General features: G+C 41.3%; 1 protein-coding gene across 1 annotated transcript; it reads left to right on the forward strand.

Annotated features, from left to right (window-relative positions):
* The first annotated feature begins 14,825 nt into the window (after positions 1 to 14,825).
* LOC122663405 (probable mitochondrial adenine nucleotide transporter BTL1) lies at positions 14,826 to 23,916 on the forward strand. The gene is made up of 6 exons (XM_043859081.1): positions 14,826 to 14,979; positions 15,117 to 15,242; positions 15,903 to 15,997; positions 21,363 to 21,696; positions 22,844 to 23,081; positions 23,554 to 23,916. The coding sequence occupies exons 1-6, from the start codon at positions 14,941 to 14,943 to the stop codon at positions 23,802 to 23,804; spliced, it is 1,083 nt and encodes a 360-aa protein (XP_043715016.1). The 5' UTR covers positions 14,826 to 14,940; the 3' UTR covers positions 23,805 to 23,916.
* Positions 23,917 to 25,774: the final 1,858 nt, after the last annotated feature.

Below are 25,774 nucleotides of genomic sequence, written 5' to 3' on the forward strand. Positions count from 1 at the left end.
CCCAGTTTATGTTTTCCTACAGTTACTAAAAATAAAATTAGGATAAATCTGATTAATTAGCCCAAATTAATCAGGTTTGATTATATTCTTGGGATGTTGATATGCTTCCAGTTTTTTTTGCATATTATATGTTTTGGTAAATATTTGTAATTATGCTTGCCAGTTATGACTTCCCAATTATCTTCCATCAAAGTTCTGAATAGGTCAAATTTTGAGGAATAGAAAAATTCTCTCATTATCACTCTTGGGATTATGCGACTTGATTTTGCCCTGAGAGTTGATGAGTCCACCAAGTCCACAACTGATACTGATACTGCAACAAAGGCTCTCTACCAAAAATGGGAGGAGTCAAATAGGTTGTGCTTGTTGATTATGCAGCACACCATGGACAAGATGATAAAGAAGAGTGTGCCTACAATAGAAAAAGGCTAAGGATTTTCTTGTAGCTGTCAACAAGAAATTCACCAAACATGATAAGGCTGAGAAGGGAACTTACATGGAATGGTTTACGAACTCCCATATGATGGTACAAGTGGCGTACGTAACCATATCCTAAAAATGACCAACTATGCCAACAAGTTGGGGGAGATGGAAGTGACCATATCAGATTCTTTTCTTGTGTAGCAGATTATAAAGTCACTTCCATCACAATTTGAAGGCCTCAAGAGATCCTATGGTGCTAATCAGATGGAGTGGAGTCTTGAGGAGATAACTACCATATTGGTGCAGGAAGAAGAAAGAAAGAAAAAGGAGAAACCCAATTCAGCCCATTTTGTTTCCAATAATGGGAATAAGAAGAAATTCAAGAAAAATTGGAAAGGCAAGAAGTCAGGTAACCAGCAGGCAAAATTTGGAAAGACTGACAAAAAACTGATCAGAGTTTGAAACCAAAGAGTGAGATTTTCAAGGGAAGTAGTTTCTTCTGCAAGAAGGATGGGCATAGGAAGACTGATTGTTTTGGATACAGGAAATGGCTTGAGAAGAAAATTATATCTTTAGCTCTAGTGTGTCTTGAATCAAATTTAGTAAGTGTTTCCCCTAATTCATGGTGGATTGATACTGGAGCAACTATTCACATCACTAATTGTTTGCAGGAACTAAGAAGCAGGAGGAAACCAAGTGAAGGAGAGATGGTGGTCTACATGGGGAATGGAGAGAAGACCCAAGTAAAATACATAGGAGTAGTTAGATTACATTTTTCTACTGATTTTGTTTTGGATTTGAACAATGTGGTTTATGTACCGTCATTTAGGCGAAAATTGATTTCAGTTTCTAAACTTGATGATTGTGGTTACATTTTTAATATTGGCAGTGGAAAACTTTTCTCTCTATTCTAGTTCTCTTTTAGTTGGATCTGCATTATTGTGTGATGACCTTTATAAAGTTGATTTAGACACTACCTCTCCCAATCTTGTCATTTATTTTGTTGTAAATGTGGCTTCTAGTTCTAAACGTGGTAGGTTGGATGAGAATTCTTCTGTGTTATGGCATAGACGTTTAGGACACATCTCCCAATAGAGGATAGAACGATTGATTAAGGATGGTACTCTTCCTCAGTTGGATTTCTCAGATTTTGGAACTTGTGTTGAGAATGTTCCTTATGCATCTGCTATTGGTAGTTTGATGTATGCTCAAGTTTGCACATAGCCTGACATTGCCTATATTATTAGTGTACTTGGGAGATACTTGAGCAATTCTGGTGAAGCACATTGGGTAGCTGCTAAGAAAGTCATGAGATATCTATAAGGTACCAAAGATTTTATGCTTACTTATAGAAGATCTGATCCTCTTGATGTGGTTGGTTACACTGATGCAAATTTTGCAAGATGTCCAGATGACCTCAAGTCTACATCTGGATATGTTTTTCTCATGGCTGGTGGGGCTATATCTTGGAAGAGTGTCAAGTAGACACTTATTGCATCCTCTACTATGCAAGCAGAGTATGTGGCATGTTATGAGGCCACTGTTCAGGCATTATGGTTGAGGAACTTTATTTCAGGGCTACATATTGTTGATTCTATATCTAAGCCATTGAGAATGTTCTGTGACAACTCAGTTGCAGTTCGTTTTTCTCATAACAGCAAAAGCACTTCAGGTTCCAAACATAGTGACATTAAGTATTTTCTCGTTAGAGAGAAAATTCGGGAGTCACAGATCACTGTAGAGCACATCACTACAGATATTATGATTGTTGATCCTCTCACTAAGGGCTTGACTCCAAAAGTTTTCCAAGAGCATGTTACTAAAATGGGATTAGTTAGCTCTTTTGATATACTTCATTAGTGGGAGTTTTACTTATGTATTCAATTACTTTTGATTTTCAGTTATCCCATCTTATTATTATTATTGTTCTCGAGAATACATGCATTTTTTTATGACCATTTGCTTATGTGTATACACTTGAATAATTGCCTCCTACAGAATAAATTGAGGCCATATGTGGTGTATTTACTTCATTCGGTATTCGAGATTCCAGTCAATACACGCACATCCATTTACCAGTAAAAGTCTCACTTGGATTGAGAAATGGTGTTAATGTTTTAGGACATCCAGACCCAGTCCCAATGAGCTTCCTTGGGCGAAGCATAAGCATTTGAGTGACGCTTGTGGTTGATAAGACCTCCAGTATTTGTCTCATGCAGCTCATTCGATTTCTGAGCCTGGACCAATTTAGAAATTGGCATGCTGATCACAGTCTCATGCATTTTTCATACCACACTCTCATACTGTACAGCCCATGTCGGTGAGGCCATAAGCACTTTGACGTGTTAGGTCTCATGTCTCTTTAGATGTGATGAGTTGCACTGTTGGGTGTTTATAGTTTCATTCGGACCAAGGCATCAGGTTTAAGGTGTACTCCATTCAACACTCTCTTTTGTGGCCACAATCAGTTTGTCTAAATCGAAGAGTCATTTTAAAAGGTTTTCAAAATCTAAACTTGTGACATACGCAGCCCAAGTGGGAGATTGTAAGATTTTCATAAGGTGAGCTGGCATAGTCCCACTTTATTTTAATAAAACCAGTTTAGTTGTGTTGTTGGGAGCTACTTTAATGGTATGAGTCCAGTTACTATGAGTGGACCTAAGGTATTGTTTCCTTAATGGGAAGGAAACCCTAGATTCTTTTCAGGGTTGGTCCCTACCCTCACCACTATAAATAGGTGTTACTGGCCCATTAAGTGACTAACCTAAAAAAACCTAAAGTCAAGTGGAAGAGGGCAGACCAGACCAACGTTCGTGTACGAAAGGGATCATAAAGAAAGTATTCGGCTACGACTTCCACAACTATGGATCCAGGTACGCCAACCACACCTCCATATTCATATTTGTATGCTCATTGATCTCCATGAATGTTCTGCATCGATTATTCTATCAGCAAGTTCTAATGCATATATGGTATAAAAGAAATCGACAGAAATATGATGGTAAAGGTAAAAGAACTAAGGCAGTATTTGAAGCTTTGAATGTATAAGCGAAGCAGCTCAGATTCTGAATTGTAGAAGACCAGCTGATTTCTTGGAAGCTTAACATATCCTTTCCTCAAAAGCCATCAACACACATTCTGGAAGTGGTTTGGAGCAAACTGGAATTAGGATGGACTAAGCTCAACATTGATGGATGTTTGTTTGGTAATCCTAGTATCTCAACTGCTGATGATATCTTTAGAGATTACAATGGTAAACCATCGGGATGTTACACTAGTTTCTTGGGAGTTTGATCCAACTTATTTGCTGAATTCCAAGCGTTTTTTATGGGCCTCAAATTTGCCAAGGAAAAAAGAATCACTTGAAAGCAACTCTCCATCAGTAGTGGAAAGTGTTCGTAAGTCATATATCTCTTGGATATTCCTACAAACATGGAATTATTTCAAGGTCTTCATTGATTCAATTGAATGCATAATATCTCATTGCTTTAGGGAGCAAAACACTGTTGCAGATTACGTTACCAAAAAAGGTGCATCCTTCCAAGAAGTACATTATTTGAACTCTTATCCTCCTTTTATTTCCTCGAATATTCCATGAGATGTAAAAGAACGATCAAAGATTCAGATTTGATTATATTAATATTATTTCTTAGTTGTTTTGTCTTTTTAGACTGTTGATGGCTATGCCAGAGGTGGCCTTAGAGATAAAATCAACCTCTCTCCTTGTTAATGGCATTGCCGAAAGTAGGGGGAGAAGTTACTATATTGCTTGTCAAAGTCTAGCAATGCCTAGACTATAACAATGTACAACATTCTTTTGTTTAATATATACCTTTGCTTACCTTTAGCACAAAAAAATATATTTAAATACATTTATACAAAACTGTCACTGATCTCGGATTTCATCCAATCATTATCTACAAATTCTCTCAAGATATTCTCTTTTGTCAGGAAGTGGATTCCTTGTTCAATATCTCCTTTACTCATAGATACACATCATGAATATGGTATACCAATATATAGACAATGTAGGTATCAACCATCAGCACACCAAGACATACAGAGTATACTTGTAGCTTCTCCAACCATATTTGGATGGATATTCGTCGTTTACCTACTGCTTTCCAAGCTCATAGGCATGATGTAGTTCGTGAGGCCATTTGGGTAGTAGGAGTTCGACGGTTTTGAAACTATAGGTGATGGAGGGAAATTGTTCTTTTGTGCTATTGTGGCTCATGTGTGGAGGCAATGGAACTTTAGGGCCGTGTTTGCTTGATGGATAAAAGTGGGTTGGAGTAAAGGAGTGAGATAATTAGAAAGTTTTATATAAATTTCAACGAAAACCAAAGTTGTTTGTTTGCTCAATTGGGTGGTAAAATAGGATTCTACATGCATAAATGCATTAATTGATAAAGTATTTTATCTGACATGTGGCAAAGGAATTATCCCACCCTCCCTTCTTCAAAGTTCTACCATATTTGGTCATTTTTTTTTAGGAAAGATGGGCAAAGGTGATTATATTTATTATTTTATTACTCCACTCCAATCTTCACTACCCTTTCCTTTTCTTACCTTTGCCGCACCTTGACCCTGTTACATGTGGGGCCACGGCTTTTTCTTTCCCATTCTTTTTGCCCACCAAACAAACAAAGCCTAAGAGATTCCACAACACAGCTCAAACTCATCAAAGAACTATGAAGGACGTCAGAGCTGATGTTAGGGATAGATGTCGTTCCCTTACTCTGATTGGGAAGAATATTCATAGGAATTCTCGCATTTCTTTCCTGTGGGATGTTACTTGTTGTTGCGTCAAGAAATCGTCAGGCGGTCCTTCGAGAGCCGTAACCTGCAAAAGGACCAAGGGATGACAAAGAAAAGAACCGGTGTGGTTCCAGCCTAGGACTCTCCGATGCCAAAGTTAGATCTCCTGAGCAAACAGACGAATAATAGTATTCAATATGAGTTCAGATGTCCCTCGATGGGGTTGAGTAACTTTCCTTTTATAGTAGAGCATGGCGGTGTGGAGAGTCCTAGTTGATGGTGAGTAGTCTTCGTAGTTGACAGAGTCCTTGAGTAGCAGGGTTCATCTCTGATTGGTTGTCTTCCCGTGAGACGCAGTGTCCTGATAGACTTGGTTTCCTTGGTGGATAGACCCATCTGCGTGGTAGATGAGGTTCCCGGTGTATGAGTCCGTTCAGACTACGTGACTGATAGGTGGTGGCCTAAAGTCCTCCACGACCTGTTCTATTGATGGCGGTGGTCGTCGTCGCCAAGGATGACTGTGCCCGAGGAGATCCGTGCCCGGGGTCTTCAGTTCGTGCCCTGGAAGTTCGCGCCTGGGGTTCGGTCCTCTCCCAGGAAGTCCGCTCCCTCGGTTCGCGCCCAGGTGGTCCGCGCCTAGGCAGTCTGTACCGGGGGTCTATGGTCCAGTTTAGGTCGAATCCCTCCTTGGTTCGCCTGTTTGGTTCTGGTCCTGTGCTGGTCCTCCTTCCTGGGCTAGGACATGTGGCAATCCCTAAGTGGTCAGGGGTAATTTTGGGTTTATCATTTTCCCCCCACTCTCTTGGAACGGACTGCTCAAGAGAGTAGACTTTGCATTTTTTGTTTTGAAGCTTTGTCTCCCTTGTTATCCTCTAGTCTCTTCCTTTCTTGGCAATTGGCCCTTGGCCTTCTTGATGGCTTGCCTAGCCTTGGAGGTTTGTGGACCTTGGTGGCATTGTGCCTTAGTGGTCTGCGGACCTTAGTGGCATTGCGCCTTGGTGGTCTATGAACCTTAGTGGCATTGTGCCTTGGTGGCCAACGGGCCTTGGTGGCATTGCACCTTGGTGGTCAACAGACCTTGGTGGCCAACGAGCCTCGGTGGCATTGCGCCTTGGTGGCCAACGAGCCTTGGTGGCATTGCGCCTTAGTGGTCAACGGACCTTGGTGGCCAACGGGCCTCGGTAGCATTGCGCCTTGGTGGCATTACGCCTTGGTGGTCAACGGGCCTTGGTGGCATTGCACCTTGGTGGTCTACGGACCTTGATGTTCGAACCATCTCAAAATTCTATGAACTTCTCTTCTCGGACTCTGCCTCTAAACCTCGAACTTGCAACAAATATGATGTCTCGTACTTCCCTCTTTTTTTTTTCTTTTTTACTCGAATTGGTCTTTGGCCACAAACACATCTTTGCTTGAACCTCAACCTCGAACCTTCGCGAACTCTGATCTCGGACCTCGAACCTCGATCCTCCAACCTCGAACCTCGAACATGCCCAGCTTGTGGGTCTGCTGGCCTCGAACTTTTTTGAACTTGGTCTTTGCTTTTTGGTGCCCCTAAGTGTTTGCTTTTGGGAGGCAGTGAATCGTGGTGCCTCCTGCATGCTTGCTTGATCTCTCTTGGCCATTAGCCTTGCTTTGATGGCTTGGCTAGCCTTGTGCACTCAATCCGCGCCTGGTGACGCCCATTCAAATTACGCCCTCATTCGATCCGCGCCTATGTAAGTCCACGCCATTCAATCGGTGTTTGATCCTTGGCCATGGCCAAAAACCCCCTTTTTCTCTTACTTTTTCTTCTTTTCTCTCTCCTACTTTTTCTCTCTTCTCCTTTGCTTTTGGGCGGCTTCCATTGATGAATGGCGCCCATTCATGAAATTTTTTTTTCTTTTTTTCACTCTCTTTCTTCTCTTTGTTCTCTCTCCTCCTGTGCTTTTGGGCGGCGTCCATTGATGGATGGCGCCCATTCATGAATTTTTTTTATTTTTTTTTCACTCTTTCTTCTCTCTCTTCTCTCTTTTCTCTTAAGAGTCCGCGTGCCCATGGCTGCTTTTTTTTTTTTTTTCCTTTGCTCTCCTTGCCTAAGGGGTTGACACCCATAGGTCGTGGCCTTTGGCCGTGGTCTCTTGGCCTTTTTTTTTTTTTTCTTTCTTTCTTCTCTCTCTTCAGATTCGACGCCCATTGATGGCGCCCTCATTCGATCCGCACCCATTGATGCCCCTTTGATCGACACCTAGTGACTCCCATTCGATTTGTGCCTGGCGACGCTCATCGATCGACGCTTGGTGATGCCCATTAGATCCAATCCGGCCCTTTGATGCCCATTCGATCTGATCCGCACCTTTGGACGCCCATTTGATTCGATCCGCTTCTGGTGACGCCCATTCGATCGACGCCTGGTAACGCCCATTCGATCCGATCCTCGCCCATCTCCGTTGGTCCATGCCTGTCTTCTCTGGTATATAAAATATTTGCTCTCCCTTGGTATTTGGCCATAGACGCATCTTTACTCGAACCTTGACTTCGACTCCTCGCGAAATTTGACCTTGGACCTCAAACCTCAGACCTCGAACCTCGTCCTAGAACCTCTAACCTCGCCCATGTCCATGGCCTATCTCCTACAGCCCTTGGCCGTGGCAAATTTTTTTTTTTTTTTGGTACCTTTCCTCATGAGTTTGCTTGTTGGTCATTACAGCTTGCTTTCCACTCTCCTGGGTCGGTGGCTTAACGTTGGGAAGTGCTACCCAAGTAAGTAGTCTTCCTTTTGGGTGTTGTTCCTCATCCCTCGTATGTGGCCGATAGGCCCTGGTAGTCGTTCAACCTTGATGGCCTTGCGCTTTGATAGTTCTCGGTCTTTGTTGGTCTGCGGACCTTGGTGACATTGCACCTTGGTAGTCTACGGATCTTGGTGGCATTGAGCCTTGGTGGTCTACGGACCTTGGTGGAATTAAGCCTTGGTGGTCCACGGACCTTGGTGGAATTGAGCCTTGGTGGTCTACGGACCTTGGTGGCATTGAGCCTTGGTGGTCTGCGGACCTTGGTGGCATTAAGCCTTGGTGGTCTACGAACCTTGGTGGTCTTCAAACCTTAGTGGCATTAAGCCTCGGTGGTCTACGGACCTTGGTGTGGTGGAAGCAATCCAACTGATGGGTAGGAGTAGACAAATGCATATCCCAATATAAAATTTCAAATTATCCTTGAAAAATGTAATTGTAATGTGACTTACTGTGTATGCTTGTGGTTGTGACCGACTATGCTCACACTCTGCTTTGCTCCTCTTCTTGAGTACGATCTATCTTCGGTGTTCTGAGTTCCAGGTACGGTCTACCTTCTTTCCCCCCGGAGTTTTCAAGCGGTAGGTCCCTAGACGTATCTGCTTGGAAACTATGTATGGTCATTCCCAGTTGGCTGACAACTTTCCTTCCTTTCATGGCTGCAATACACTTGCCCTCCTTAGGACTAGGTCTCCCTAGTGGAATTGCCTCTCTCTTACTCTGGCATTGTAGTACTTAGCAATGCGTTGCTGGTATGCTACGTTCCTTAGGAGTGCCTTCTCTCGGACCTCATCTATGAAGTCTAGGTTTGCCCGTAGTCCATCGACATAAGTGCGCTCGTTAAAGTGTAGTACTCTATGGGACATGGCGAGGACCTCTATTGGTGCCAGTGCCTCTGTACCGTATGCTAGGCGGAATGGGTTTTCTCCTGTGGGTGTCCTTACTGTGGTTCGGTAACCCCACAGGATGCTTGGTAGTTTCTCGACCCACTTCCCCTTGGCTCCTTCTAGCCTTTTCTTCACCCCTTCTAGCAGTGTTTTGTTGGTCACCTCCACCTGACCATTGGCCTGTGGGTATGCTACCGAGATAGGCCGATAGTCGATGTTGTAGCTCTAACAGAATGCTCTGAATGTGGGGTTGTTAAATTGCTTACCGTTGTCTGAGACTAGGATCTTTGGCACCTTGAACCTATAGATGATGTCGTCGTAGACAAACTTCTCCATTTCATTCTCTGTTATTTTGGCCAATGGCTTAGTCTCGACCCATTTGGTGAAGTAGTCTATAGCGACGATCAAGTACCTCCTATTCCCTGATGCTGCAGTGAAAACACCTAGGATGTCCACCCCCCACATGGCAAAGGGGATGGAGTTGAGGATTGATGTCAGTTTGGTGGCAGGTAGATAGGGTACTAGGGCGAACAACTGGCATTGCTCGCACTTCTTGGTATATTGTATTGCTTCCTCTTGCATTCACGGCCAGTAGAGCCCCTGGCAGAGGACTTTGTAGGCTAGGGTTCGTCCCCCCATGTGGCTTCCACAAATCCCCTCATGGACCTCTGCCAAGGCGTACTCTGCTCCCTTGGGTCCTAGACACCGGAGTAGTGGTGTTGTGATCCCCCTCTTGTATAATACTCCGTCAAGGACGGTGTACTTTGCAGCTCTCATCCTTATCTTCCTTGCCTCAACCTTGTCTTCTGGTAAGATGTCGTTTTGTAGGTAGTTGAGTATAGGGTCCATCTAGCTAGGCCCTTCCTCAATCTCATTGACCTGTTTCTCCTGATACGTTGGCTCATGTAAGATCTCAATGTAGACTACACTAGCCAAGTTCTTGAGCTCGTCATTGGCTAGCCTTGATAGGGCATCGACGGTGGCATTCTCGATCTTGGGGACTCGAACCATCTCGAACTTCATGAACCCCTCGATCAACACTCGGGCCCGTCCTAGGTATGACGCCATTCACTCGTCCTTCGCCTCAGACTCTCCATTCACCTGGTTCACTACAAGCTGGGAGTCACTCAAGACGGATAGGTGTGTTACTTGGATGGCCTTGGCTACCCGGGGTCCAGTTAGTAGTGCTTCGTACTCTGCTTCATTATTGGATGCTTGGAAGGTGAATCGGAGAGCATACTAGATTTGAAATCCCTCAGGGCTGGCGAGTATGAAGCCAGCCCCACTTCCTGTTGCATTGCTCGAGCCATCCACTAACATCTCCCACGATCCTCGATCATGCTCCTCTGGTTCTGCTTCTGGTTCTACCTCAGATAGGGTGCATTCGGCGACGAAGTCCACCAAAGCTTGGCCTTTGATGGCCACCCGTGGTTGGAATCTGATGTCATGCTCACTCAACTCTATCGCCCATGCTATCAGTCATCCGGAGACGTCTGGCTTGTGGAGTACCTTCTTTAGTGGTAGGTCGGTGAGTACTGTAATAGTGTGGACCTAAAAATATGGCCTTAGCTTCCTAGCTGTGATCACCAGTGCATAGACTACCTTCTCAATCCTTGTGTATCTAGTCTCTGCATCGATCAAAACATGACTAACATAGTAGATGGGTCTCTGGACCTTACCCTCTTCTTTCAATAGCACAGCGCTTACGACGACTGGGGTGGCAGCTAGGTAGACCTGTAGCTCTTCATTGGGCTCTGGTCGCCCAAGCAGTGGTGGGCTCTCCAGGTACTTCTTTAGTTCTTCAAAGGCCTCTGGCACTCCTCTGTCCATGCAAAGTCTTTTGGACTTTAGAGGTTCTTCAACGTCTTGAAGAATGGTAGACACTTGTCTCCCGATCGTGACACGAACCTTGAAAGGGCTGCGACCCTTCCATTCAGCCTTTGCACTTCTCTGACCATCCGAGGGGGCGCCATCTCTTAGATGGCCTTGATCTTGGATGGGTTGGCTTCTATTCCGCATACTGAGACCATGAATCCTAAGAATTTTCCTGACGTTACGTCGAAAGCGCACTTTGCGGGGTTTAGCCTCACTGGTTCCTTCTCAGTACTGCGAATGCTTCTTCCAGGTAGGATAGGTATTGGTGGGCATGGACGCTTTTCACAAGCATGTCATCCACGTACACCTCCATGTTACACCCGATCTGTTCCTCGAACATCTGTTCCTCGAACATCTTATTAACCATCCTTTGATAGGTGGCCCCTGCATTCTTCAGTCTGAACGACATGACTGGATAGCAGTAGTTCTCCTTATCTATTCGGAATGCGGTGTAAGACTCATCATCTTCATGATTGAGGATCTAATTGTACCTTGAGTAGGCGTCCATGAAACTCAGCATCTCATGGCCTGCAGTAGCATCGATCAATAGGTCTATCCTGGGCAACAGGTACTCATCTTTTGGGCATGCCTTATTTAAGTCGGTGTAGTCGACGCACATTCTCCACTTTCCATTGGGCTTGGGTACCATGACTACATTGGCGAGTCAGGTAGGGAACTTTTCTTCTGTGATGAACCCCGATCGGTTCAACTTCTCGACCTCTTCTTTGATAGTTGCTTGTCTGTCAAGGGCAAAGTTACGCCACTTCTGTTGGATGGGCTTCCTGGTTGGATTGACATGTCAATTACCCCAACTTGTTGGTTCTCGGGGACCTCCCTCTCCTAAGAGACATGATCAGTGGCTTTGCGACGTAAACTCTCTGGAAGAGGTGATCCGTTCCCCTCCCTCACAGCATTGTTTGTGGAGGGAGAGGTCTTCTTGCCTCGTGGTGCCATGGAATGGTGATGAGAACAAACTAGTAGGTATGATGGCTAGCGTCGTTCCCACAGACGGCGCCAATCTGTTGCGTCAAGAAATCGTCAGACGGTCCTTCGAGTGTCGTAACCTGCAAAAGGACCAAGGGATGACAAAGAAAAGAACCGATGTTGTTCCGGCCTAGGACTCTCCGATGCCAAAGTTAGATCTCCTGAGCAAACAGACGAATAATCATATTCGATATGAGTTAAGATGTCCCCTGATGGGGTTGAGTACCTTTCCTTTTATAGTAGAGCATGGCGGTGTGGAGAGTCCTGGTTGATGGTGAGTAGTCTTTGTAGTTGATAGAGTCCCTGGGTAGCAGGGTTCATCCTTGATTGGTTGTCTTCCCGTGAGACGTAGTGTCCTGATAGACTTGGTTTCCTTGGTGGAAAGACCCATCTACATGGTAGATGAGGTTCCCGGTGTATGAGTTCATTCAGACTACATGACTGATAGGCGGTGGCCTAGAGTCCTTCGCGACCTGTTCTGTTGATGGTTGTGGTCGTCGTCGCCCAGGGATGACTGCGCCCGAGGAGATCCGCGCCCAAGGTCTTCAGTCCGCGCCCGGGGTCTGTGGTCTGGTTTAGGTCGAATCTCTCCTTGGTTTGCCTGTTTGGTTCTGGTCCTGAGCTGGTCCTCCTTCCTGGTCTAGGACACGTGGCAATCCCTGAGTGGTCAGGGGTAATTTTGGGTTTATCACTTGTATTTTTTTTTTTGGAGAGAAGGGATGTTACTTGTATTTCTTTGCCTTAGATGCTAACTAGTCTTAGTTTTGTTTTATGTTGTTTTTTTTTCCCTTGGTCATGGTGGGGTAAATAGAGTGGTCCCCTCCATGGTGATTTCCCCTTTTTTTTTTTTTTTTTTTTGGAGATAGGAGGGGTATCCGACTTATAGGCCGACTAAATCCCCCCTGGGCTCGTACAGGCCCCCGCGCCACACAAGAACCGGGAAAGTCTGGGCCCTAGTGAACCCCAGGCAGGTGGCCCTAAGAAATTATGCAGCGGTGGAGTTTTGATCACAAGACCTCCCCTTTAAGGCAGAAGCTCATGCCCCCTCCAAGCCAACTGCGCTAACCCCTTGAGGTTTGGTGATTTCCCCATTGTAAGGGTAAATCTTGATTCTTGTATTCTCTTTCACTCATTCCTTTTTTTCATTTGCTTTAATAAAGTGATTACACATAAAAAATATATATATGGGGATAAAGGCAATTATCAGAGAGTCTTGTTGCTTAAACAACTGACGGTAATTCATACAAAACTCTCATAATAATAATGTCTAAATTGACGATGATCCATACAAAACTCTCATAATAATTATGTCTAACATACAACCAATATGAATGCTCACGCCTATATTTTGAATCACATTCCAAGAGCTTACCAAAAGAAAAAAATCATATTCCGATAAATATACACAACATGACAACTCTATGAATAATATGCCCAATAGTGTGCCTAATAGGGAACACTTTATGACAACATATTGCATATAAAATGATAATGTAAAATAATATATTTAAGGGAAAAGGGTGGGGCATTCTGCCGGGATGCCCACCTTATGTCGTATCTCTTTCCCCTCCCCGTGGGAAAGGACCACCCTACCCCTCCCATCCCACCCGTCCCATTGGGCAAGGCCGCCCGCTTACCTAGAGCAGACGGTGTGCCCAACCCTCTAATTAAGGTTTAATGAACACACATATCCAACCATGGTTTGAGGTATCGAATCGTCTGATACAGCCGATACTGCAAGGTTTTGAAGGTAACCGATACCGTATCGGTGAAACCAATTCAAACAATGGGTAACATAGTTAGAAAACCCAGTTTTTAAGAAAAACCAAGGATAAACTTGTTCGATATAGACGATCCATGCTGTTGTATCGGTTTTGAAGATGATCGATATCCCGATCCAATACCGTGCACTAAAACCATGTATCTTTTATCCAAAAAAAACTAAAACCATGTATCCAAGAGCCTATTGGTGGGAAACTACATTTTGGCATCATGGAAACCTCTCCTTTTTGTAATTATTAAAACCAGAATTATTAGCTACTATTATTAAATTTTTAATATTTAGTAATATTGTAATAGCAATTAAGAACAATTATAAAATTTTTCTTTTTGGGGTCAAGAATTATAAGATTCTAATCATGGTCAACATCGTCGGACTAATGCTATCTATCATTAGTCATTACGCAAGGGAGGATGACATGAAATCTTGGTCCTCTCCTAACCGAAAGCAACAAACACATCATAGAAAAGTTGTAAAGTTGTGGTCCTTCTTGACATAGACATGTACAAGGAGAGTAGGAGACTCTGGGCAACTTGCTAACTTCTTTGTTTTTCCACACTTTTGCTCTAAATTCTAATACATGTTTGACCACCAAGTCCAGCGGGTCAGCGGTTTTCATAAATTTTTGTTATATGGCAGTGAATAAGGGTTTTTGCGGATAAGGAATGGGTGGAGCCCATTGATTCTATGTCTTGGCATGCAAAATAATCCACAACGGTGTGCGGATCTTTCGCCCATTAATGACATAATCTTCTATTTTGAACGGTCAGTATAGAGATGAAGTGTTGACCATTGTTCGGATTATCGGTATCGGATCGTCTCGTGCGATCCATACCAATTTTGCATCTTACTAATTTTGATATCGTGTTGATACCGTATCAGTGACACAATACAAACAAGGAGTAAAATGATAAAAACAACCTTTTTTTTAAAAGAGGATCAGGGACAAATTTATTCGAGATAGCCGTTCTTTGTCAATATCGATTCAATATTGTATCGGTTTCGGTTTCCGAGTTGTCCGATACCCTCCGATACCATGCACTAAAACATGGTGTTGAGTGATCAGGATACACTGGATGTGTTTCAAAATCGAACCCACATCCTCTGTTGTTACACTACGGTGTTGTAGCGCATCATGCGGTGCAGCAGAAGCCATGTGGCACAGTGGACCCCACATGATGCACATGGCCTCTGCTGCGCCACATGATGCGCTACAGCAACGTGCTATAACAGCTGAGGATAAAAATTCTTCAAAACCGGGCCTCTAGCATATCTTTCCAGAATTTTCAGATATATTAAAAAATAATTTTAGATTTCCTTCCTCTTTTAGTGTTTAAATCCTTTCAAATTGATATCGACACCTCCCTCCCTCTTCTCCGTCCCTGTTGAACGAGAGAAGACGACAGAGTAACCCTAAAACGGAAAAGAACAACTGAAATAAAATAGCTCTCAAACATTATCGATGATCCAAAAGAGGCCGACAGAAGCACGTGAAATCCATGTATGTGTATCTGCCGCTTTATAATCTAAGAACTTTAATTTTCAGATTCTTTGTTCTTTTTTTTTTTTTTGAAATTTTTTCTTCTCGTGAGTTTTGTTACTTGTTAATGGTTAATGGCGTTCCAATCGGAATCGCAGAACAAGAACTACTGTGTTTTGGGAGATGCTTATGAGATGGTGATGGTGCCCAAGGAGCTCGAGCTCGAAAAAGAGAGCAATTTCGAGTTCCGATTCCAAGTTCCTGATGTTGGACAAGCCATTAGAGTGAGTTCTTTCTTATTATCCTTTTTGGAAAAGAAAAAAAATTCATTCTTTTCTTTGTTACGATCATTATCAACTGTTTCCTGCTGCTTCTTTCTTTCTTTTTTGAATTTCTGATGTGTCTATCGGATTTAGCTTCTTGGATTTACTTTTAGTTTTTGTCTTTTGAACCGTTGTTCTTTCTTTTTCTTTTTCTTTTTCTTTTTTTTTGGGGGGGGGGGGGGGCGGTTACGCATGATTTAGGATTCATTGAAGTGTGTTGAGTACCCCACCCCAAAATGAAGCTTTTCTGTTATTTCTGGTGGTTTGAGTTTATGAGGTACTTGATAATATTATTTTAACAACTCATCTGGTATTGTTTGTTGATGAACAGAAAGAATGAAGATAAGCTGTTTGTCGAGTTATTATTGTTTCTGGGATCAAATATGAATTTTTGCTTATTATATAGTTTTTGTCGTGTTTCTGTTGAATTGATTAACAAAAAAAAGACTCCCCCGCCTCCTCCCCCCAAGTTGATGAATTCTATTTCAGTCTTTTCATTTCTTGTTTTGTTACTTGTGCATTTTTCTTAGTGTAGAAATGATTGCTGAGAAGTGGGATTTAAAAAAGAAAAGATTATATGATTTTGTTTAGAGGTCCTAATGGCTTGTCATATGGGAACAGGATTCCATGAGGAGTAGAGAAGTCAGGGAGTTTGTTAGTGGGGCTCTAGCAGGTGCCATGACTAAAGCTGTCCTTGCTCCCCTGGAAACAATCAGGTGGGCTTTTTTGTTTCCCATATATTTGATTTTCTGTTCCTAGCTCTTTATTATATTTTTTTTCGTTTTTTTTTTAAGTTCTTTTATTTCTCATTTTTTCAAGACAAATATGATCGGCCCACTTAAAATTTCTCTCTCCTTTTGTTCCTGCATTATATTTAGAAGTGTGGCTGCTGACATGTTTAAATAGAGCCTGTATCTCGATGCTATCTTGGATTAGAAGTTGCGGTTGAAGCCTCAGTTCTTCAGCCTAGATTCTGGATCATGATGTTATGAAATATTTGGCTGGTTTTGTTTCTAGATTGCTTGGAGATTTTATAGAGCTATCTGATTTATTGGTTAAACTAGAATCTCACAGCATAGTCATTTTTATCGGTGATCATCAATACATATAGTTCCAAAAAACGTTTGAATGTGAGACACTTAACTACTATGTCATAAGTGAGGTTTAAAGATCCAATGCACTTGGAGAATAAGAAAAGCTTCCTTTAGGGATCTTCCCAGGAAGCCTTTCTTTTTTCCTTTTAATTGTTTGGTAAAATATTTAATGACCCTCTCGCAACATGAATCGTATCCAAAAGATTCCTGTTGATAAGGATATCCACTAGTCACCTGTTCATTTTAAAGGCCAGTTACTGTTGTCTGGAATTACTAGTTATATATGTTCAAATTAAGGGTACTTGAGTTTAGTATCATCTAGTCATTTAGCAAATTGGTCGGAGTTATTAGTTATCCTGTTAGAATTTCAAAGTAGATTCTACTCAAGCCAAGGTTCAGATGCTCTTCTAGCTTGCCTATGATTTTAGATCGACATGGAGCATCTTATGGAAAATGACACCTCATTTGATTGTATGAAAGATATGGAAATAAAGAAATAGATGAGTGTTGAAAACCCAAGTAGTCCAGCCCCTAGAATTTACGAGATGTTGGCATCATGTTACTACTTGATTGGGAATTGAAAGCGCTGAAAGAGAACATTTTGTTCCAGGTGGAACCATATTTTGTGGTTGAGATCTGTTCTTTCTTTATTTGGTCTATATCTGTTGGGATGGTTTTATGGTTTCGCCCATCTTGGATGGTTTTATGGCTTCATTATAAAATGGTTTGTATGAAATGCAAAGAGAAAGAGCATCTTGATTCTCGTAAATTCTACTTTAAATTATCAATATAATGTCACATTTCCAGTTGCAGGTAAAGAGAAGGGTATTTCGTATTTATATAAATTGTTGGGGTACATCTCTCCTTCTAAATTATTTTACTTAAAATCCCCCCTTTCCCTGTAGCTGTAAATGACAAACATAGCACAGTTATATCTTGAGTTATTTTTTATCATTATCTTGACCAGATAGATTTGAGGTAAGTCGGTAGGAGATAGGTCCATGACTGTGATGGATATACAAATACATAATTATTTACTTTTATATGATTATTTCTATGAGAAATTTCATCAGAAATTTTACCTTATCTTTTTCGTTTCATTTTTTCCAGCAGTTCTTTTCCAGATTAAGTTGTAGATCTGCACTAAAAGATGGGGGGGGGGGGGGGGGAATGGTGTTGAGTGTTGGCTTAGTAAGATCCCTTGTTTAAAAACCTGACCTTGGGAACAGACCCAGAAATGGCCTTGTCAATTCAAACAGGTTTGACCTGATTCAATCCCATGGCATCAGCAAAACAATCATGCCGATGCCATATATGCATGTTTGCTTTATGTCATTACTGAATCCATTTCACAATAACTTTGATTTTTGATAAGACAATTTATATAATACTTAATTTAAATAATCTTTTTTGGGCCTAAACTTATCTCTCTCTCTGCTCCCCTAAATTTGGATGTTGTTTCCTAATAAAGGGCATAAATTTCTAAAACTTTCAAACTGCCAAATTATAATGTACTCTATTAATGTAAATTCTTGAAAATTTGAAAATTTCATATTCTATCAAGGGGCTATTGAGGAACTAATTGATATTTCCATTAGTTAAGCAGTCAAATTATTCCTAAACAAAATTACCAATAAATCAATGACTCATGTTCTATGTAACCACGGTTGGTTACACTGAGCATGTAACCATTTTTTTTGACAAAATCACCCTCGGAAGATGGTCCTTTGTAACTAGGGAACCAGTTTTTTGGCAGAGGCATTGCCCATGGCCGTGGTGGTTCCGTTCCTGGCATTGAAGCCAAAAGAGAGATTGTCGGCAGCAAACATCCGCCTCACAAGATCTCCCTAAAAAGGAGCATTGATTGTGATCCTAAATCTGAGGGCTTTGGTAACTTGAATTCTCCTCTAACCTATGAGAGATAGAAGCTAGTTGGGGAAAAAAAAAGAGCATCCCAGTGCATAAGGCTCCCACCACAGCAGGGTTTGGGAGGGGTAAATTGATGCAGATGCCAAGCTGTTTGACAAGAAATATATCAAAGGCACACATAAGAAAAGAGCTGGTTCATTTAGCCAATTGGTGAAACAACCCAATGGGCCATAGGGCCAACCAACCTTGTGTTGAGCCAGCCCAATAGGGTTGGGAGTTGCTGGGTCTCCCAAACCCAGATCGTGGGGGCATTAGAGTCAATTTTCATTGGCAGATTTTGGACTACAAGGCTGGCCGAATCTTTGGTGGGACCACATGACTTAGCCACTGACTAGAAGGATATCAAGTGGGGTCCACATGAAGAATAATCCAGCTGCAGCATATTTAGTTTCTATTCTAGTCAATCCTAGTTACTAATTTGTTAGTTTCTAATTTCTTTGTAACTTGAGGAGCAAGTATAAGCCCGCTATATTTTGTAAAGGTTTTAGGAGCCTCCCCACGATTTTATTGGTTGAATGAATATTGCTTTGAAGCAAAAAGATTCTCTTGTCCAATAGTTGTGACTTGAAGGGCTGCTAGGAGCCTGACTGAGAGAGCCGAATCCTCCTATCCCTTTGTCTCCTCTTCTCTATCTTCTCTTCCATTGCAATCGATCCTTTTTGTGTTGCTGATGTTCCTGTGATTAACACTAGTTCTGTGAAGACTCATTCGAAGGCTGCAGTCAATCTCCAGACTCATTTAAGACTGCAGCTGCTTTTGTTGATCAACATAAGGAGATTTTTTCATACCTTGCGGATTCAGTTCTGTCCCAGTTCCTGCTGCAACTTCAAGGCTGCATATCTCCACATTCCTCGATCCTTTTTGCAGGCCATTCCATTGGCTGAATTGTTCCACAGCCTTAACCTTCTATTTTCATTCCCAAATCATATTTCCACTTCTGTCCATCAGAAGCACACCAAATTTGCAGCAGAGCTTCATCCCATCTAGCCCTAGACTCGATCCTACTTGGAGGCTTGGAGCCCAAGTGCAGTGCTGGTTTGCAAGTTATCTCCAAACCTTCTAATTTGGGGTTGTCTTCATATCTCAATTTGGAGTACAGCTTCTCTTCAACATCGTTGCCATTCAACCTAAATTTGGAGATATTCTACAGGCTGGTTTGGTTTGAAAACCTAACCTTCTAATTCTGTCCTGGTTGCTATTTTTGAATTGTGGGTTATTTTGGGACTAGGTAATCTAGTTTTACATTACAAATGTATGCAGCCTTCTCCCCTGCTTCGCAGGAGAGGCTGTTTCCAAGTTTTGAAGCCTCAACCAACAGGTCAATAGCGCAACTTAACCGTTGCACCAAGATAGAAGCTAGTTATGGCCGAAAAACCCAAGATCTCCCTAAAAGGCCTAAACAAGCTTTAAGGTAATAGTTCTCTTGGTGACTAGGCAACCCAAGGCATTTTAGGGGGCCTGGACGCCTAGGTGATGCCTTGACAACTATGTTTAAGATAATCAATCAATTTATGCATGCCAGCTTCAGTTTCTCATAATGTCACCAATAACTGGTATATAATCATCAATTTCAAGCACTGTGATGTTTCAAAGAGATTTAGATTTGTTGTGCCCCTGGATCATCCACCTCAATGTCAACACTGCAGCAAATGTCTGAAATTCAAATACGACTGAGAGGAGTAGGGGACTACTATTAGCTAGAAATTAGATTTACAGCGGCTGTAGATCTACATTTGTCTGTCTCTCTTTGTCGCTGAAAGACCTTTCTCATTGTTATACCAGCTGCAGCAACCCAATCCAACTGAACAGCGACAAGGAAAACCACAAAAGAGGAAATATTTGATTTATAATCTCCTTCAACAAAGAGAGAAAGGAAGGGTTTGGGAGAAGTGTAGAAATGATGTACCCAAGAAATCGCCCCCATCCAAGGCTCGTGCATCCACCGGCAGCAGTAGGGGAAGAAGATAGAAAGGAAGGAAAGATAAAAAAAACAATTACTCTTGTCTTATCTTGAGGTCACAAAAAGATGTTTACTATCTTGGTTTAACCAAACATGGTTACACCAAGAATAACTGTAAATCAATATGTTAATTCAATTGTCTGGCTCAAATGGTTTCTGGAGGAATGGGATGGTTTGAACAGCTAATTTTACTTCTGGAAGCACTTCAAGTTAATGACCAGACTTAACTCAAATACCTGATATATTGCGAAGGTGATGTTCCAAATTTCAGCCATTTCCTGGTTTCAAAGGAAGTGCTTATGTTAAGTGGACGAGTTCTGAGCCACTTCATTAAGTTACATGTGTGATGCTTTCATCTTTCTTCTTATTGGCTGACTCACTCCTCTTAATCCTGCTAGTTTTTAAGGATTGGAGGCTGAAATTTATTGACCTGAATTTGGACAGAAGTCTTTTTCTTGTCATACTCACTCCCCTTAATCCAGCCAGTCTTTAAGGTTGGGGGGCTGTAATTTATCAACATGAATTTGGACAGAAGGCTTATTCTTGTCATCTGAAAATAGTAATACCTTTCCACTTAAAAAAAAATCCTGCTAAAAAATCCTGCTCTCTTTTAACCCTTTTTTAGCTATTTTTTTTTCTTTAATATTTTTGTCACAATTTTAATATTCAAATAGTACTCTGCCATCAGTTTCCCTTGTGGTTGGCGTAGTAAGCTTGTTCATAGAAGTTTGTTCTTATATTCTTTGTCTCTTTACTTGGGTATCAGATACTGCAGTTTAGTGTTTTTGAATAATCTTCTGATCAGCTTTTGAACTTGGTTGGCTTACCAAGCTGACTCCACACATGGTTGGGCTTTGAGCTTCTGGTTTAAATCAGCGTTAGTTAAACTTTCATGAATTTCTTCAAGCTGGACTTGTAAAAGGGTAGAAACTTCTATTGATTCAATGGTTAATTCTGTGACATTTTTTTTAATCTGGATGAAAATATACATTCCATTAAAAAAATTGATGGAATGTTGCTTTAGTTTCTTTGGTTTTTGTGCTAAATCATGACACATCTGAAATAGAATAGAAGAACTGATAGGTGTGAAATTCACAGGACAAGAATGGTGGTTGGTATTGGATCCCGAAATATTGCCGGCAGCTTCCTTGAGATCATTGAGCAGCAGGGTTGGCAAGGATTGTGGGCTGGCAATGCCATCAACATGATCCGTATAGTCCCCACACAAGCAATAGAGCTTGGCACGTTTGAATATGTCAAACGAGCAATGACATCATTTCAAGAGAAGTGGAACCAGAATGAATGCCCAAAAGTGAAGATTGGCAATGTTAATTTGGAGTTCTCCCTCTCATGGATCTCTCCAGTTGCAGTTGGTGGTGCAGCTGCTGGGATTGTCAGCACCCTTTGTTGCCATCCTCTTGAAGTATTAAAAGTAATGAATTGCATCTGTGAGTTTGTTCTTTGGATATATCTTGAAAAAGAAATCTCCAGAACTAACTCCAACACTCATTTTCTATTGTTTGTGAGCAGAAAGCATTTAAATCATGATGATTTTTTGTCATATATACTTCTTATGGTGCTATGAAAGTTTCAACTGTCTTCTGTAGTCTGCTTATTTTTGCTTTTGCTTCCATGTCAGTGTCTACTAACTATTTCTTACCATTTTAAAAGAAACTAGAAATAGATATATAATTTTCATTCAGAACCTCATGCTTCTTTGTGGTTTTACACTTTATTTCTTGGACTTCTTCACGAGGTTGTTCATCATGTGATCTGATGATCTAGAGAATTAGTCCTAAATGGTGATTATTAATGAATAATCTATTATATGATTTGCACTTGGCTATTGTAGACTCCTTGCAGGTTAGCATTTGTTTGGACGCTTGCAGTGCATCACTAGTATCCAAGTTACTGAACTTCTTTTTTTATGATAGCATGCCTTAACATGGTCCTACTCTTGACATTTCTTTTCCGTAAAAAAAATTGTTGTTTTTTGGCTTGCCTTACTAACGTGTTTTGTAGTATACCAATACTTCAGCTTGCTTTTATCTCCTGAATAATGATAGAAAGAGTCAAGAGCATATTCCCAGAGTTTTGGATTATTTCACTTTTGAGTAGGAATTATTATTATTTTGCTGATATTCTAAAACTTTTTATGCATAAAACACCAATTGAATTTAAAGAGTGTTTTTTACATTTCTGAATTTTCCAGCGGTGCCATGTCCGACACAGTGTCCATGTCTCAACATGATATTTGTCTCCATAAACCAAAGTCTGTTACTTGTTATGGTGCTTTAGTCTGTCTGTATAATCATGTCAATTGTTTCTCGTTTCGGTATCTAACAGTTACTGCATTTTTGTTTTAGTTGTACCATTTGCTTTTTGAATTTTTCTGGATTGGAATATATGATCTTACTTCACAAGTTGATGACCCCTCTTGTTTGTTTTCGGACATTGTGGAGAATAAGGGTGTCTTACCTCTTTCCCACCAAGATGCCACCCACCGTGTCACATACACACGCATACACACATACAGAAATGAAGAAATGTTAGCTAAATTTCTTCCTTATCTGTAACAGGATCGACTGACTATAAATCCTAAGGCTTATCCTAATATTACTCTTGGCCTTCGCAATATTTACAAGGATGGTGGGATTGGTGCTATATATTCTGGGATGTCACCTACCTTGATTGGAATGCTTCCGTATAGCACGAGTTACTATTTCTTGTACGAGACAATAAAGAAATCTTACTGCCAAGCAAAGAAGAAGAAGTCTTTAAACCGTGCAGAGATGCTCCTTATAGGAGCTTTTTCAGGTGAGAACAGGGTTTTAGCTAAGTTGTCAGATTAATCGTTCACTTGAGTTTCTCTTGGTTCTTGGGATAAAGGCTTCCTTATTTCTTTTCACATCTGACGAGAAACAGGACAAGTTATGGCTTACTCTTAATGGCTTCCACAAGATGATGCTAGTGCTCCTTGGGGGTGTCTGGCTTTCATTTGTTTGATTGACCCTCAATTTAGGGGGCTATAAGATCCACTTCCAGTAAGTCTCTACTAAGAGAGCTTCTGTCGTGACACAGCTAAAATGATTGAATTATCATCAGACCCTAATCCATGAATGTGGACGGCTGGAAATGTTTGGAAATCAGTAGTGTTTATGACAAACTTTCATCGTTGTTTTACTTCAATTCATTTGCTTCCTTCTCCTAAAATAATGATTGAACTTTTTGCAAAGACAATGAAACCGCTCTGGCTGATTGGGCATTCTGGTTTCTGAACTTGTTGCAGGCTTCACTGCAAGCACAATTAGCTTCCCATTGGAGGTGGCCAGGAAACGGTTAATGGTGGGAGCACTGCATGGAAAGTGTCCAGCCAACATGGCAGCAGCATTGTCGGAGGTCATTCAGGAGGAAGGTTTGAAGGGACTCTATAGAGGGTGGGGTGCAAGCTGTTTGAAGGTCATGCCATCCTCTGGCATCACCTGGATGTTCTACGAAGCTTGGAAAGATATATTGCTTGTTGAGAGGCACCACCTGTAACAGCAGATGACTATGCAATTTGCCTTCGAGTCACACCATATTTTGATTGCATTCAATGAGTGACCTGCCATTAATGATCTTTTGCAGGTAGAAGAGGCCAATGATCTGTACTGTTAGATGCAAGGAAGCTTCACCAATTTCTTATAAGAGCACAAAGGAGAAACTGTCGGGGTTCTACCAACGAGATGTATTGGGCAAAGGTAGTGATGCGTTCCAATTTACCCTTTGAATAAAATCATTCAAGGCAAATTTTAAGGCATGCTCTCTCTCTCTCTCTCTCTCTCTCTGTGTTGGTAGAAGAGAAGCTCAATTCTAAACAAAAGGAAACTAAATACGCAATAAAAGTGTTTCAACCAGGGGGAAAAACATCAGAGCAACCAAAATCCCAACCCCCCATGGGATTGTTTTTATGGTTCGTGGAAAGTATTGTGGGACTTTGATTGGTATCTGGGTGGGTTCAAAGGCTGAAAGCAGGTACTGGTTGAACCATGCAACTTGTGATTTTAATTTTTTTTTTAATTCTTGGACATCTAGGTCTAGATGGAATCTATGGACTGTCCACTGATTTGACAATTCCGATCATTGGACATCTAAGAAATGGTCTGGACTGGATTAGCAATGTAAAGTTTAATTTTTTCAGTAAAATTTTGGAAGTTTATTTATTTATTTTGCTATTTGATGAATTTTGTTTGGGCTGAAATTTGATGTGACTAAGGCCCTATTCGATAACACTTCTGATGCTTGATTCTATTGATTCCTATTCTGGAAGAATAAAATGGGAGTGGAATTCTTTTTTACAAATCCAGTCTGATCTCATGCTCACAGACAACAAACCGGCCCCAAATACCCTCCAAAATTAAGAATTACAGAACATTCTGATAATTTTTAGTTGTTCAACCCCTCACATCAGTACCTATCTTCTACACCTCTCATCCGTCGATGCTCAACCCATTCTTGCAAAAACCAGATCTCACCCCATCGTTTTCAGCGAACCAAGCCTCACTCTCTTCTCCCTCCTCTTTCCTCGACTTTCTCTAGATGGTTGGAGACAAGAATCCCAATTGAGTAGGAAAATTGAAAAAGGAAGAAAAGTTGGAGATTTGGATACACTTTGGTGAATTTTCTTCCACATCTGAAGAATTCATCGGAAGAATAGTCGAAAAAAGGTTCCTGCAAGTCAAAATTGGGAAGGCTACAGACCCGTGTTAGAGGTAGTCAACAATCTCTTTGTTCCCCTTCTCCATGCAACTTGGAATTTTTTTTTTTCAATTAATTTTTTGGAACTGTTCTATGAAATTTTCTCTGATTGAATGAGAAATGATTTTGATTCTTTTTGTTTACTCTCTCCATCCTTAAATCTATATTGTAGATTCTGCTCCGGGTTTTGGAGCCTATGCATGGAGAAAATTTCACTTTGACGGGTCCTATTTGAATCACAATCCCTCTACATCAAAGTTACTGATTGAAACTTTGAATTCCTATATACAGATGTTTCTTTTTATGGTAGGATCCTATATACAGATCTGCAATATCTTTAAGTGTATAGCTTGTCATTTCTAAGTTTCTAGTTGGGAGCTTCTTCTCCACAGATGCAATTGAAGATCCGTCAAGCTTTCGTAATCTCTTTCCGTTCTTTTTGTCTTTGAGCATTCTTATGTCCTTGCGTCAAGAGATCTATGCAGATTGATGAAAATATTTAGCAGCAGATTTTCATTGAAATTTATATCTTTAATCCTTAAAAATTCTCTCGTGTTGCCTTTCATTCTAAATTAATGTGTTTATCTTCTGTCAAAGGTAGATGGACTCTTCTTTCTGATCACTCTTAACTGTTCTTTTCATCATCAGGTGTGTGCCAAATGTTGATTGTGATATATTTCTGTTCTGGAATCAATACCGGAACACTTTTACCAAACGCCAATCCTACTCCCAAAAATTATGGAATCAGAAAAAATCTATTCCACATGGAATTA

The sequence above is a fragment of the Telopea speciosissima genome, chromosome 5 (assembly GCF_018873765.1).
Source record: "Telopea speciosissima isolate NSW1024214 ecotype Mountain lineage chromosome 5, Tspe_v1, whole genome shotgun sequence".
Lineage (NCBI taxonomy): Eukaryota > Viridiplantae > Streptophyta > Magnoliopsida > Proteales > Proteaceae > Telopea > Telopea speciosissima.

Coding starts and splice junctions, on each gene's coding strand:
- LOC122663405 (XM_043859081.1), top strand. CDS start 14,941: ATGATCCAAAAGAGGCCGACAGAAGCACGTGAAATCCAT. Junction 14,980..15,116: donor CAGAAGCACGTGAAATCCAT/GTATGTGTATCT, acceptor TCGGAATCGCAG/AACAAGAACTACTGTGTTTT. Junction 21,697..22,843: donor ATCCTCTTGAAGTATTAAAA/GTAATGAATTGC, acceptor TATCTGTAACAG/GATCGACTGACTATAAATCC.